Source organism: Accipiter gentilis, chromosome 9 (assembly GCF_929443795.1).
Source record: "Accipiter gentilis chromosome 9, bAccGen1.1, whole genome shotgun sequence".
Lineage (NCBI taxonomy): Eukaryota > Metazoa > Chordata > Aves > Accipitriformes > Accipitridae > Astur > Astur gentilis.
Window position 1 is genome coordinate 25,160,639 of NC_064888.1, and position 14,155 is coordinate 25,174,793.

Genomic DNA, 14,155 nt, shown 5'->3' on the forward strand with positions numbered 1-14,155 from the left:
GCCGCCGCGCAGCGCTCGCCCCTCGCCAGCGCGACTTGCGCCGAGCGCGGGGCACAGCCCCGATTCCCGTACGCCCGGCGCTGCCGGGCCGGCCCGGCGGCTCTTCCTGCCGTACGGAGTTTCCGTAGCCGTGTCCTCCGCTGCCCCCGCGCGGCACCCCCGGTCTCCAAGCGCGTTTCTATGAGCCGCCTATAAACAACATGGCGGCGGCGGCGGCGGCGGCCGCCCCTCTTCCTGCCCGCGGTCTGTAGGTGGCGCGGTGGCTGAGGGGGCGCCAGGGCAGCGGGGCCCAGGCGGCGCTGGCCGCCTCCGCTCCGCTACGTCCCGCGCTCCCCCTCCTCGCCGGGGCCGCGGCGGGGGCGGCAGGCCTGCGCTCCGCCCCGCCGTGCGGGGGTGTCTGAGCGCCCGGGAGCAGCCCGGGAGCAGCCCGGCTGCTGCATTGCCGCGGCGGCCCCGCGCGGAGCGGAGCGGCGGCTCTGGGGGTGCTCGCGGGGGCTCCTCCGTGGCGGCGGGAGGGAGGAGAAGAAGAGGGCGCGGGGCTCGGGTGCCGGCGGGAGCTGAGGGGCTGCCGTGAGGTGAGAGGCGCGGGGCGGCCGGGAGTGGGGCCATGTCGTTGCAGAGCCCGCCGGCGGCCACGGCAGCCGCCGACCTCCCCCCGGGGCCGGGGCCCGGGCCCGGCCCCGGCCCCGGCCCCGGCCCGGGGCTCCCGCCGGGCGCGGAGCTGACCCAGGGCGGCGCGGCGCCCCCGTCGGCCGAGGAGGGCGGCGAGGATGAGGAAGAAGAGGAGGAAGAAGGGGAGAAAGAAAAGGAGCGAGAGAAACTGCCGCCCATCCCGTCGGCATCCAGCGCGGCTGCCGGGGTAGGTCTCCTGCGGCCGCCGGCGGGGCCGGGCGACCCGTCAGCGCCCGGGCTGCCGCCCGCCGGGCCCCGGCCCCGGGGAGCGGGACCGTCTTTGCGGTCCCCGCTGTCACTTGCTATGTTTGCCGGTTTTTTTCGTGGCGGTGGGGAAGCGTCGCGTTCGTTTTCTTTCATGTTATTTTCCGTTGAGAGGCTTTCATTCAAGTTTCTTAAAAATAACGAGTGCAGCTGTAAGCAGTGACATAATGAAGCTATAAATTCTCCATCTACTTATAGTTCTTTAACATTTTACAACGGTCTGCTCTTTTAGGTTAGTCATGACTGAGGGTTTACAGCGTTGTGAATGTTCGTTAAGGGTTTTCGGGGGTGGAGGATTTCAGCTCTTACCACACTTAATAGCAAGAGAGCTAGCTGAAAAATACTTCTGTATTTTTAACTTTTTCTTAAAAGGTCTTTTCCAGTTTTTACTTTATGTTGACGCAAAGATGACAAAACATTTCAATAAGTGATGAATGAGTTAACACGGATAAAAAAACCCCACCAACTGTGAGAAGGATATTTGTGAGAATGATTTCATTTCAGAAACCTCATTGAGATTTTTAATTTTACTGGGCTTACGATTTTCTTTCTGCTGACCATATAATACTATGAAACAAAATTTTCCTGGCGTGAGTTGAATATCTTACACAGCTCAATGTTAAAGCTTGCTATAACCTACGTCAGTCCAACAACAGAGCAAAAATTTTATCAATTCTGTAGTAACTAATAGAGTTGTGGCATTTTAATTCAACAGTTCTGATAAGTATCTGACTTACCAGAAATTATCATTTTACATAATTTGAGTTTAAAAGATTGAGCGTCTGATGTTTATGGCTGTCATGAAATAATTGTAATGTTAAACAAAGTAGTCGTAGGCAAACTACAAACTCCTTTGAGCAATTCTGCCAATTTTGTGTTTTGCCTACAATGTTCTTCTGAAAGACTTTCAGCTTTGCAAATCTGTCTGAATGTGGAAGAATGTGTTTGTTCTTGTGATTCAAGTACAGATTTGGTGGGAGAAGTCTGTAATGGACAAGTGCCCAGGAGTTATTTTTACCTTTGAAAATCTCCACTTCAGGCTGAATGGCAAATGCCAGTCCCTTAGTGTAAAGATACAAGTGCTGGTCTAAAACGTGTCAGGGTTAGCTCAGCTAATGAAAAACATGTGCAGCTGGGCAGCCATGTAGAAATCCCACTGCCTTAAGGAATCAGAACTTATTTGTAGCTGGGCATCCTCCACGTACCTTTGAACTGTTGCCCACAGGCGTGAAGTTGTCTAAGTTGACTTGCTACAGAGGAGCGTGGCTAGGTGTGATTGCTTGTCTAATGCATGTGGGACTTTGAATTTACGAAGAGCTGCATATGGGTTTTAATAGTATGTTACAAAGAGGGAGTTTTGTGGACAGATGTAAGAGACATTTCCATAGCCCTGCATTTTTCTGTTTGTAACAGAATGCGGGTTTTGATCCAAATATACCAAATAGGGAACGCAGGTATGCTTTTGCAAGACCTGAGTTGCTGTAAAGAAGGTATTGGACTGTTGGTCTGCTAAGCCCTAGTTGTGACCAACCTACACATCTAATTCCAGGGCTCTGAAGTATGTTCTGAGATTCATCGTATATGGCATGATTTTAATACAAGTTCTTGTATTAAAAGTTCTGCTTGGACATAAAAAAATGAGTGTTACTTAATCAAATCCTCTCAAACACTTTTAAAGAGAGAAATATGTTCTCAGCTTCCTCCTTGTTAAACTGGGGAAGAGTTTGTAATATATGATAACAAACGAGGGAAATTATTGTCTTTTAAAAAAAGTCTTTGCTTATTTATGATTTTTTCCCATTAAAATTCCCTTCATTTAAAAACACATGCCTGATACAAATACAGTAATATTCCAGGTGACCTTAATTTTTCATATTCTCTCTGCCTATTATTTCTAAATTTGTAGCCATTATATGATGACTATGGTGATATAGATACTATACCTTGTTTCTGTATGAAGTGAACCTCAGATATCCTTGTCTCAAACATCTCTCCAGATTTTCTGTAATTGACATTTTCTTCAGTGCACTGAAGACCCACCATAGGTTTGTGCAACTGATGTGGCATGACTAGAGCTTCCTCAAAGGCAACGTGAAGGTGTGACACATCCTTTAAACAGTTTCCATTTTCCACAGTAGCTGTCAAAAAGGTCAGAATTTTAGTAAGTCAATAGATAACCATGGTATCCTTTTTCTCCTAAGAGCATGTGCATGAAAGATGTCTCATCTGGAGTTTAAGCTGGTTGCAAGTTGGAATAAAGGGATTATGTGACTATCTCTATTGTCATTCATATTGTGGCTTTTCCTAGCCAAGGGCCATGTGGAATTGTGGAACAATGGTTACTTTTTTTTCTTTTTGGCTTTTATTTCTAAGGAAAATTGTGGAGATTAAATTAGCCCACGAATAAATTAACATGATCCTGCAAGGAGTTCAGGCTTTTCTTATGGACCAAATGGTGATTAGAAATAATGCATAAGGGGTAATGGTTTGGAGGCCAGTATTCAGATTCTGAAAAGGAACTTGTGGGAAACTAAATAACTTGCCCCCTAGTAAGCAAGAACAAGTAGAGGCTTCTGTAAAGCAAAACCAGTCCTACGTTACACCTTTCAAGATATTAATAGAAGGGAAAACGCTATTTCTTGCGTAGGCTGTTGCACTGACAGCTACCTTTAGGTAACCTGAGTGTCCTCCATGTCTTCTTGCACAGGGAAGAAAACCTTTTACTCCTCACTGGCCTTTGCTTGTCATGTACATATAGGTCTTGAGTGAGTTACGTTAGTGCTGAGGAGTAGGATTTTCAAGAAACTCTTCTAGATGGTCTTTTGCCTCTTCGCAGAAAGCACTCATGCTCTTTGCAGTTTGAGTTATTTTCACCATCTAATTTAACTTCGATAATGAAAAACATAGATTTCTAAGTATAATGTTAGTACCTCTCCAGTCTTATGGAGGGCTTAATGCTTTGGAAAACTTCCACTAAGAAGCCATCAGAGTTGCGAGTTATTAATATGCTCTTGAAAAAGAGGATTAAAGATTACTTTGAACCATTTACTCCCTCTAAGCATACTCATTCTTTATGTGGGGGTTCAGTTTTCTGATGGCAGTATGCGTGCAGCGTCTTAGGCTCTAGAGGCTCACTGACCTCCTACAAAATTTTGTAAGTATGACATGGTGCTATACACTTGTCCTAGATTACTCTCCCAGGAGATGTCAGAGGTCTTTATTAATGAGCATGTAGTTTCCCAGTATTCCTCCAGGCCTTTACAGTAAAGCATTTGTCCATATGTTTGTTTAATATTGTTGGAACTACACTTGGAGCAGGATCATGGAGTTAAATAGCACTTGCAATTTTTGTTCTTTCTGAGGTGGCATTAAGAACAACGTTTTTAAATAACTTCAACTATACTATTTCAGTGGCATGTCTAGGGTAAAACCTAGAAAGCTGAGTCAGTCAGTCTGTTTCATAAAAGTCCCTCTTCTCAGCTATCTATGATATCTATTCCCTATTAATCATAATTAGACTAGTCCAGGCTCCAGAAGTTTTCTACCTAGAGCATATGTTTTGTGACACAGCAGATTAATCTCAGATCTGGATTTGTTTAAAAGTCCTTTTTTCAGTCAGTCATGTCTTGGCATGGTTGTTTAGGGTCTGTTTTTCTCCAGTCATGTGCCAGGTGATTTTTAAGCATCTTAATGATATTTCAAATATTATAGAATAAAAGAAAAAGTTAATGTGAAAATTGTAATGGTAATTACATTTTATTTTTGAATGTTTGCTGCATACAAGGAATTTGAAGCTAGAAATTGAAACTTGGTATTTTTAAAGCCAGAAGTCCTGCTGATTGTTCAAATTTATGATTTGCTGAGTTAGAAGCCATGGAAAAATGGCTGTTTGTGCCACAGTTACTTAATAATCCTGGCAGTGTACCAACTTGTGTACACTGCGGCATGGCAGGTTTATGGGCTGTGTTATTACCCTCCTGGTGGTATTTCAGGATGTTGTGGTGGAAGTGAAGTTCTTTCCTCGGAACTCTGCCTGTATGTCTTAATCCAAATTTACTACTCTTAAGGGGAAAGGGAAATGTATGGATTTTAAAAAAAGATAGGATATTATGTTAATTGTTCTAGAATTTTTATTCTCGTTGGGGGAATTACAGTTTTGATTTGCATGAAAACATTTTTTTTCTAACGACAAGCACAGATACCAGATATCAAGCAAATGAATCCTTAGGTTAATGTGAGGCTGAAAATCACGATATGCAGGGAGAGTGTGTATATTTTTTTTTTTTTTTTAGTTCATCTACCTTTGCCTGATATCAACTGACGTCTTGGAGCTGAGATGGAAATTAAAATCTCCATCATGTGACTTCTGTTGTCTTGGGCAAGCCCCTTAACCCACCTATGCTTTGCAAATTCTCCAGAGTAAATAACTATATCCAATAGCACTCAGTGTCAAACAGACCGATTGGCACAATCCTTTGGAAGTCTGTTGTGTGATTTCACTTCTGTTCACTGTTAAAACACATTAGCGCTCAACACTTCTTAGCAAGGGCTTGTGCAGATTCCTTGGTGGCAGCACATACAGGTACTCAAGCAGGTTTTTTTAACACTGTATTAACCAATGTTTGTTAGCTAGCCTTTATTCAGTGGCAGCTGGTGCTGATGATTATCAATCATTAGTGGTTTTTACCCAGGTAGCCACTATTTAAATTTTATTATCAGGTTAGCTCACAGAGAATTTTTGGCCCCACATTTCAAATAGTGGGAAATTTGTCTAAACTACTTCAGTACATTAGGGTTATTTGGAAAAAGGAATATGCAGCACTGTCATCTGTTTAAACTGAGCTGGATGTAGTGAGGAATAGAAAAGTAGTTAGAAATTAGGATACAGAAAGTTAGAATAATGTTGAAAGCATTCTAATCATATTGTGTTTTCCTCACAGTAATCCAAGGATATCTTCATATCCTGCAAATTAATACTTGAGGTTTTGAATGTAATAGAAAGGAAGTTCATGGTATCTCTCCTGATTCAATTTGAAACAAACTTGCAGAATCATTATTTATGTCTTATTTAGGTATTACCACTCTGATTTAAAGATAAAAGGTATTTAAGTATTCTGTGTAATACCTCATGTGTAAGATTATTCTTTCAATAATGTATTAGCCCTTTATAGCATGCTGTCATCTTAATTACAGGGGTTGGAGAGAGGAGCCAAAAATCAGTTTTCCACTTTCAGCAATTTCATCACAACTATCAACCAAAAGAAAGAAGGCATCGGAAACAGAAATTCGCCTACGCAGCTTGTTATACCCAATATCAAAAATGGTAAGAGAATAAAGGCCCTGTGTTACTTAGTTACCAATTTAAGAAGGTGCTCAGTGTTCTGCCAATATTTGTATTGTGGTAGTGCCAGAAAATCTAGAAATCTAGGTTTCATTAAATTATGCTGTGCAGTACATTGTACAGGCAGTGATATACATACATATATATATATATATATGATAGTCCATCCTCTGTAGAGGTTATGTCACAGAGACAAGTTGGATAAGAAAAACAAATAGTCCTGGAGGATGAAAAAATCATCTTGAGTTTTAAAGAAGATTCAGTAGTCCATCTGCAGATACTGTTTGTCTAACTGCAGTCAGATGGCCGTTTCTCTAGAAATTGTGTCAGAACTTTGTGGAGAAGATTTTTCTGTCGCCACTTGAAGGGTGTCAGGGATGAGGCAAGCATAGGGCTTTTAAGGGAGACAGTTGCTGAGAGCTGCTGATTTCAGTGAAGATGGAGGCCAGTGAAGACACAGAATAAAATTCACAAGCAAAGACCGGTAAGTTCTGAAGAGTCTGAAAGGCCAGAAGGAAGGTCTTTGTGGTATGATGGGGTAACGATAATTGATGAAAAGATAGAAAGCAGAGCTGTATATTCAGTATGGTAGACTAGAATCATGAAACCTGATGAGATGACATTGTGGTTAGACCTGAAATTTTTATTAGATTTTTGGGGCTAGGATATGGAATTTCAGTAATTTGGGACTTTTGATAAAAGGCTGTACAAAATTTGCCAGGTTTGTATTGATCTTGCCTCTGAGCAGGTCCCTTTCAGCCTTATTATTCTGTGGTTCTCCAAGTCTTTATAGCACTCAATGAATTCGAGGCTAGAAAGAAAGACACTGCATTAATTAAGAGATTTCAGTAGTGTGAGTGTGAAACAGAACTATGGGCAGGTATTGTCAGTTTCAAAGTTGTACAGAAGAACGTGGCTTATACCTTGCAGGATTGGATCCTTACTAAAATAATCTTTGTATCCTTGCTAGCTATACTGCAGAAGAAAAAGTCAATACCAGACTTTTTTTTTTTTAAGCACTTTTTTTTATGGAGTAAGGAGGTACTTTCTACTTAAAAATAAAAAAGGTGGGGGGGGGTAGTCGCTGAAATGCAAAAGGCAGTTATGTGTAAATGATGGCTCGGGCAGGATTTTGTGCTTTCCTCAAGTCACTTTGTACTGCACAAAGAAAACCAAGGTGACTGGAGATGTCCAGTGAAGAATTCTGCCACTGCTGCATAACTTCCCAGAGTGATGTTCTTGAGGGCAATACTTGGCGTAAGGCAAAAAGAAGATGCTGCAAAGCAGGTGAGAGCTCTGCTGATTTTAACAAAGTTCTGTAAGGTCAACCTAACAAAGCTGGAAGAACAACCTTCAGGTGGCTGTTGCTGTCACCTATATATTTTTAAAGAAAAGTCTTTGTTTATAAATTGCATGTAAACAATTGCAATATTGTTGGAATCTGAAAGTCCTCAGAGGAAGAAAATGTTTTGCCTTTCTCAGATAACATTATTTTCCTCAGAAGCTAAAAGTGACCTCTTGTCAATATTAACTACTCAGCTGCTAGTGTTTTTAACAAACATGCGTGCAGTCGACTTGTAGGCTCCAAGCTACTGTCTTTCATTATTTAAGCATTAATTGTTTCCTTTTCAGCTTCTTTCTGAATAGTTGCTTAATACAATCTTACGTTATGAAAGTCTGCTGCTTAATAAAATTTAGGACAAAGTAAAATTAAATCTAGCATGGGGCCAAGCAATGTGAAAAATATAGTACCCTTTTGCAGAGTTCGTTTCACTAAACAGAAGAAATCTGCCCCCTTCCCCCACTTTTTTTTTTTCACCTGACAAGAATAGTAAACTCTAAATGCCTCTCTCTTGAAGCACCCTCAGTTCTTGCTGCACATGATACTGCCCTGGTTGTAATTACTGCCTCATAAGTACTTAGTTGTTAATTTTCACCACACTAATGCATGGCAATATTTATTATAGTCAAGGATATATTCTTGAAATAGAACTCAATGTGGAAAGATGTTCTGGTAGTTTCAGGGTCAGGGTAACCTGCATATATAAAACCAGATTATTTTTACTAACAGTCCAAGGTGCACTCAAAATTGTTTGAGGAGGTATGTGTATTCTATGAAAAAATAATCACTGAAACAAACTTCTCAGTTCAAAATAGTTCTTTTGCTTACTCTGGAATTCAGGATTGATGCTTGCTTAGTGCGTTTTTTTCAGTTTTATATACATGCTATCTCTCTGAATATGTGTATATATTTGTGCATATACTGGTAGTACTGTAGGCTTGAGTTCAAAGAATGTTAATTTCATTGAAAAACAAAAGCATGGAAAAGGTAATCCTGGTCAATTCAGCGTGAAAGCTAGGGTGATATTTGTTTGCTATGTGGCTGCCACAGAGATTGAATTTATATAACAAGTCTTCTAATGCAACAGTGATCTGGTATGAAATATATGAACTGGATTGTTCTAGCTCATCTAAAATTTTACAAATACAAGTAAGATTTGTTTGCTTTACCTACTTTGAAAATTTTCATCTGCCAGTAGCTGTGTTGGTCACCATGAAAATAACTGCTGTTCAAAATTCATTCACCCTAAATTTCCTTGTACTAGTCAATTCTGTTTTGTATCAATGAGATTTTCTTCCTCAAAGTTTTTGATCATTTGATCAGTCATGCATTGCTGATGAAATGCATGACTTGATTTTTACTTGATGTAACTGGGGAAACAGCCAGAAATGATTGCTTTTTCTTGTCTTGTAGTATTGTGTTATTGCTGCTTATCAACTCGATACATAAAGTATCAAGTTTCTCCTCAATGGAACTTAAGTGACAAATATTAATTAATATTTTTGAATGTCAGATGAGCAAATAAATCTATTTACAAATAAACTTAAATTATGGCAAGACACACACTGAAGTTGACAGTATTTATTAAACATATTAAAACGGAGTTTTAGTATATCTATTTTAAGCTGCAGGTTTGCATCACTGACAGGGTGCAAGTTAGCAGCTTAGCACCTGCAGCTTCAATTTACTGAAATGAGAAACAGCTTCTATCAGCAGCTGTCTCTTCTACAGATGTGGAGAGAATATTTTCCTCATTTCAGTGTCTTCGGCTGGTTATAATTCAATGTTTAATCCATTTAAAATTGAGAAGACAGAATGACTGCTAAATGAAAATTACTTGTCTTTCTCAGAGTACAAAAATAAGACATAGTCTTAGTTTCTTTTAAGTCAGTGCACCCTGCTTTCAGAGAATGATATGTAATAGCAGAGCACTTGCATGGTGGGATTGTTTGGTACCTTGGCTTGAATTAATTTAGTATCTTATGTGTCCACTTTGTTTTTTAAATACTACTCTTCTCTTTAATAGCTTTAAATTCCAGCTGTGAGAGTGGGCAAGGTTCCATATCTATAATTGATGCCATAGTCAGGGGATTGAGGGCAGCTCAGATTTATTATTGTCTGATGAATGGTGGCTGAGTTAAGTCATAATGACAGTGTCTCTGTCATTAGCATGAGTGAAAAGAATCTGCCTTTGGGTTTGGGGGATTTTGTTAGCATCTATTCCCCTGCTGTGATAAATGGAGTAGGCAGCAGAGTAGTGATACTACTTTGATGTTTAGTTAATTTTAAAAAACAGCAACTCTTGGAAGAGGCTTAGAGGGTTCTTAGGCAATTCATAGAGGATTTTGGTTTAATATGTTTGACTTTTGAGGACATTTTTATATAGTGTCTTTTATAACAAACTTGCATCATAATTCATATAAATGCTTTTTAAAACATGCAGTATAGATCAGAATAAAAAAGCATTTTAAGGATATTTGAGAAGACACTGTCAGTAAAATGAATGTTTGTGTATACTGCATTGGAATATTTTTTCATGTTTTTGGTGGGTTTACCTTGGCTGGCTGCCAAATGCCCACCAAGCTGTTCTATCACTCCCCTTCCTCAACAGACATGGGGAGAAAATAAGATGTAAAAGCTCATGGGTTGAGATAAAGACAGGGAGTCTATCTTTCAATTACCATCACAGGCAAAATAGACTTGACTTGAGAATATTAATTTATTGCCAGTTAAAGAAAAACAAAACTCAAAACACCTTCCCACTGCCCCCCCTTCTTCCCAGGCTCAATTTCACTCCTTTGTTCCCCACTCTTCTACCTCCTTTCCCCCAGGTGGCTTAGAGGGGTGAGAGATGGGGATTGTAGTCACCTCATAAAACTTCATTTCTGCTACTCCTTCCTCCTCATGCTGTTCCCTGCTCCAGCATGGGGTCTCTCCTATGGGATACAGTCTTTCACAAAGTTTTCCAACATGGGTTCTTCCCACGAGTTGAAGTTTTTCACGAACTGCTCCAATGTGGGCTCTTCCCACGGAGTCCAGTCCTTTAGGAACAGACTGCTCCAGCACAAGTTCCCCATGGGCCACAGTTCCTGCCAACAGTCTGCTTGGGCATGGGCTCTCCATGGGCAGCAGGTGGATATCTGCTCTGCTGTGGTCCTCCATGGGCTGCAGGGGGACAACCTTCTTCACCATGGTCTTCACCATGGGCTGCAGGGGAATCTCTGCTCTAGCGTCTGGAGCGCCACTGACCTGGGTGTCTGCAGGTTGAGGGGTGTTTGTGTTTCTCAATTCCTCCTCCTCAGCTTTTGTGCAGTGTTTTTAACCCTTTCTTATATTACCATAGAGGTGCTACCAGTGTCAGCAATGGGCTCAGCTTTGGCCAGTGGTGGGTCTGTTTTGGAGCTGACTGTGTCTGACATAGAGGCAGCCCCATCTCTCCTGTCACAGAGGCCACCCTTGCAGCAGCCCTGCTGCCAGAACCTTGCTACATAAACTCAATACAATGTTCTCAGATCAAATAGAAAGTAAGGAGTAGAATAGAAAGACCTTGTTAAAGCACTGCTATTTGTACTTAGAATAGGCAGCCAAATTTACTGAGAAGAAATGTTTACAGATGCTACTGCTTCAGCAGTAATTCTCTGCAAGACAGAAAACTTGCATTTCCCATTTAATTTATTGGAGAGATTCTTTTAGGAGGCTGTAGATGATCCAGTGTCAGCTTTAGCTAAAATTATATATTGCAGTGTAGAAAGACTGACTGAAGACTTGTCCCTGTATGTCAGAAAATAGTTGGACTTTGGTGTGCTTGTGCTTGAGATTTTTCTTAGGTGTAGGGAACACTGGTGTTGCAGTTTGTATGCTACAATATTTACAGTAGCGTGATGGGTTGACCCTGGTTGGATGCCAGGTGCCCACCAAAGCCATTCTATCACTCCCCTTCCTTAGCTGGACAGGGGAGAGAAAATATAACAAAGAGCTTGTGGGTCGAGATAAGGACAGGAGAGATCGTTCACCAATTACTGTCACAGGCAAAACAGACACAGCTTGGGGAAAATTAACTCAATTTATTACAAATCAACCAGAGTAGGGTAATGAGAAATAAAACCAAATCTCAGAACACCTTCCCTCCACCCCTCTCTCCTTCCCGGGCATAACTTCACTCCCAGATTCTCTACCAAGCCCCGTCCCCAGCAGCACAGGAGGATGGGGATGGGGTTTATGGTCAGTTCATCACACGTTATTTTCTGCCACTTCATCCTCCTCAGGGGCAGGACTCCTCACACTCTTCCTCTGCTCCAGCGTGGGGTCCCACCCACGGGAGACAGTCCTCCACAAACTTCTCCAATGCGGGTCCTTCCCATGGGCTGCAGTTCTTCACAAACTGCTCCAGTGTGCGTCCTTTCCACGGTGTGCAGTCCTTCAGGAGCACACTGCTCCAGCGCGGGTTGCCCATGGGGTCACAGCCTCCTTTGGGAACCCACCTGCTCCGGCGTGGGGTCCTCCCCAGTCTGCAGGTGGAGATCTGCTCCCCCGTGGACCTCCCTGGACTGCAGGGGGACAGCCTGCCTCACCAGGGTCTTCCCCACGGGCTGCAGGGGAATCTCTGCTCCGGTGCCTGGAGCATTTCCTCCCCTCCTTCTTCACTGACCTTGGTGTCTGCAGGCTTGTTTCTTTTAAATGTTCTCACTCCTCTCTCCGGCTGTCATTTCCATCTGTCCCAACTTTTTTTCCTTCTTAAAAATGTTATCACCGAGGTGCTACCACTATTGCTGATGGGCTCGGCCTTGGCCGGCGGCGGGTCTGTCTTCGAGCCGGCTGGTATGGGTTCTCTCTTGAACACAGGGGAAGCTTCCAGCAGCTTCTCACAGAAGCCACCCCTGTAACACCCCCCCTGCCCCCCCGCTACCAAAACCTTGCCACACAAAGCCAATACAAATAGATACTGTAATTACAATAATGGACAACAGTACTATTCGTGACTAATAGCTACCAGTCATGGACTGCTTGGTTTGTCTTTCAAACAGCAAATATAGCAGGATCACTCTGGGTAACTCTAATTCCATGACATCCTTTGACTTTTTTTTTTTTTTTTTTTGGTAATTATATTCTAACTTGCTTAGCTTGAATTCCTCATAGGTTCAGTTAGATGTGATGTTCAGAATAAGCACTTTATGCATCTGACTTTAGAAGGCACTAGGTTTAATGTTCAGAAGGCTGAGCATCTACAGCTACAAATAGATTTAACGAAAATTCTGCAGCACTCATTTCTAAAAATGAATATATATATGAACTTGAGGTTTTCTTGTGTGAAGTAAGTACTGCTCTATGTATACCAGTGCATGTTACTGGTGTAATACCCGTGCATCTTATGCAAGTACAGTATTTTGCTATTTTCCCTAATAATGAGTTGGACTACAGGTCACCAGTTTTTTTTTGTTTGTTTTTTTTGTTTTTTAGTTTTCTAGCAGCATGTCAGCAATTCATTTGTAAAAATCTGGCCTTGTTTTCTTTCTTTGTTTTTGTAATAGGCAAATCATTTGTTTGCAACTTGGTCCAGGAGCTCATTTATAAAATAGTAGAGACTTCCTTCTTTCAGAAGGCCTTAGATGGGAGACAGACTGGCCAATTTTCTTTGTCCATTGGCAGGAGACACTTTCTTCACAAAGACATAGTTACGAACTCAGGGCATGGTTTTTGTTTCTAGGTTTTTATTTCCCTTCGATTAGTTGAAGTTTCCATCATGTCTGGAATGAGCATGTGGTAAGAAAAGTATTTGGATGAGTAGGGGTTCAAAGATGTAGAATCAACCAGTGTGCATTTTCTTTTTTTTTCCCCTAGTTCCTATGTCTGTATTTTACTAGCTAAGTGTTTATGTATATGATTGCATTGTATTTATTGTTCTTTACTTTTTTTTTTAAATAAGTGAGAGACCTACCACCTATTTGCCTCGATGTACGACAAAAGCAGCGCATCTCTATAGATAAACTACCCCAAGAACTGAAAGCACCAATTCTTCCTGAACCTTCCCTTCCCATCCGAACCAAAACTGTGAAGGATTTTCAGTAAGTTACACTGGTGTCTCTAAAAATGTACTTTCTTTCTTTGGACTTTCTTCGTTTTGTCCTAACTCATACATTTGATTTTGTTAATCTCAAATGAGGAAACAGTTCAGGAAGACTGACAAGTAGTTAGTCTGGCTTGTGATGGTGGGATTCATAACTTTGTTACTGTGAAAATTATCAAAATACTTTCTCTAACTTGAAGTGTTGTTCTGTTCAAGAAATGGCAAAGCTTGTACTTCAGAGTTAGAGATTCAGTTCCTGACATTCAGTGGATGTTTAGTTTTGGAAAAAAATATGTATGACTTATTGTAGGCTGGAAAATCCCTTTCAATCTTAGGTATTTTTTTTTGTACTGCCAATTATGGTGTGTCCTGCCCATTGAGGTACTGGCGTTCTCAAACTTATTTGATACTCTGCACATCAGGCACTTAAATGTATAACATCATATTTGAGGACCTGGAGTGGTGTTTATGT

General features: G+C 41.6%; 1 protein-coding gene across 13 annotated transcripts in view; it reads left to right on the forward strand.

Annotated features, from left to right (window-relative positions):
* Nucleotides 1-279: 279 nt before the first annotated feature.
* HECTD2 (HECT domain E3 ubiquitin protein ligase 2) overlaps nucleotides 280-14,155 on the forward strand; it is a 43,309-nt gene continuing 29,433 nt past the window's right edge. For all 13 annotated transcript variants that reach the window (XR_007507162.1, XR_007507161.1, XR_007507163.1 and 10 more), the window contains exons 1-3: nucleotides 280-859; nucleotides 6,130-6,259; nucleotides 13,543-13,681. Coding sequence is in view for 8 of the 13 variants with exons in the window: in XM_049809594.1 (XP_049665551.1) it covers nucleotides 608-859; nucleotides 6,130-6,259; nucleotides 13,543-13,681 (521 nt within the window). In the remaining 5 variants the exon portion in view is untranslated. The remainder of the gene's footprint in view (nucleotides 860-6,129; nucleotides 6,260-13,542; nucleotides 13,682-14,155) is intronic.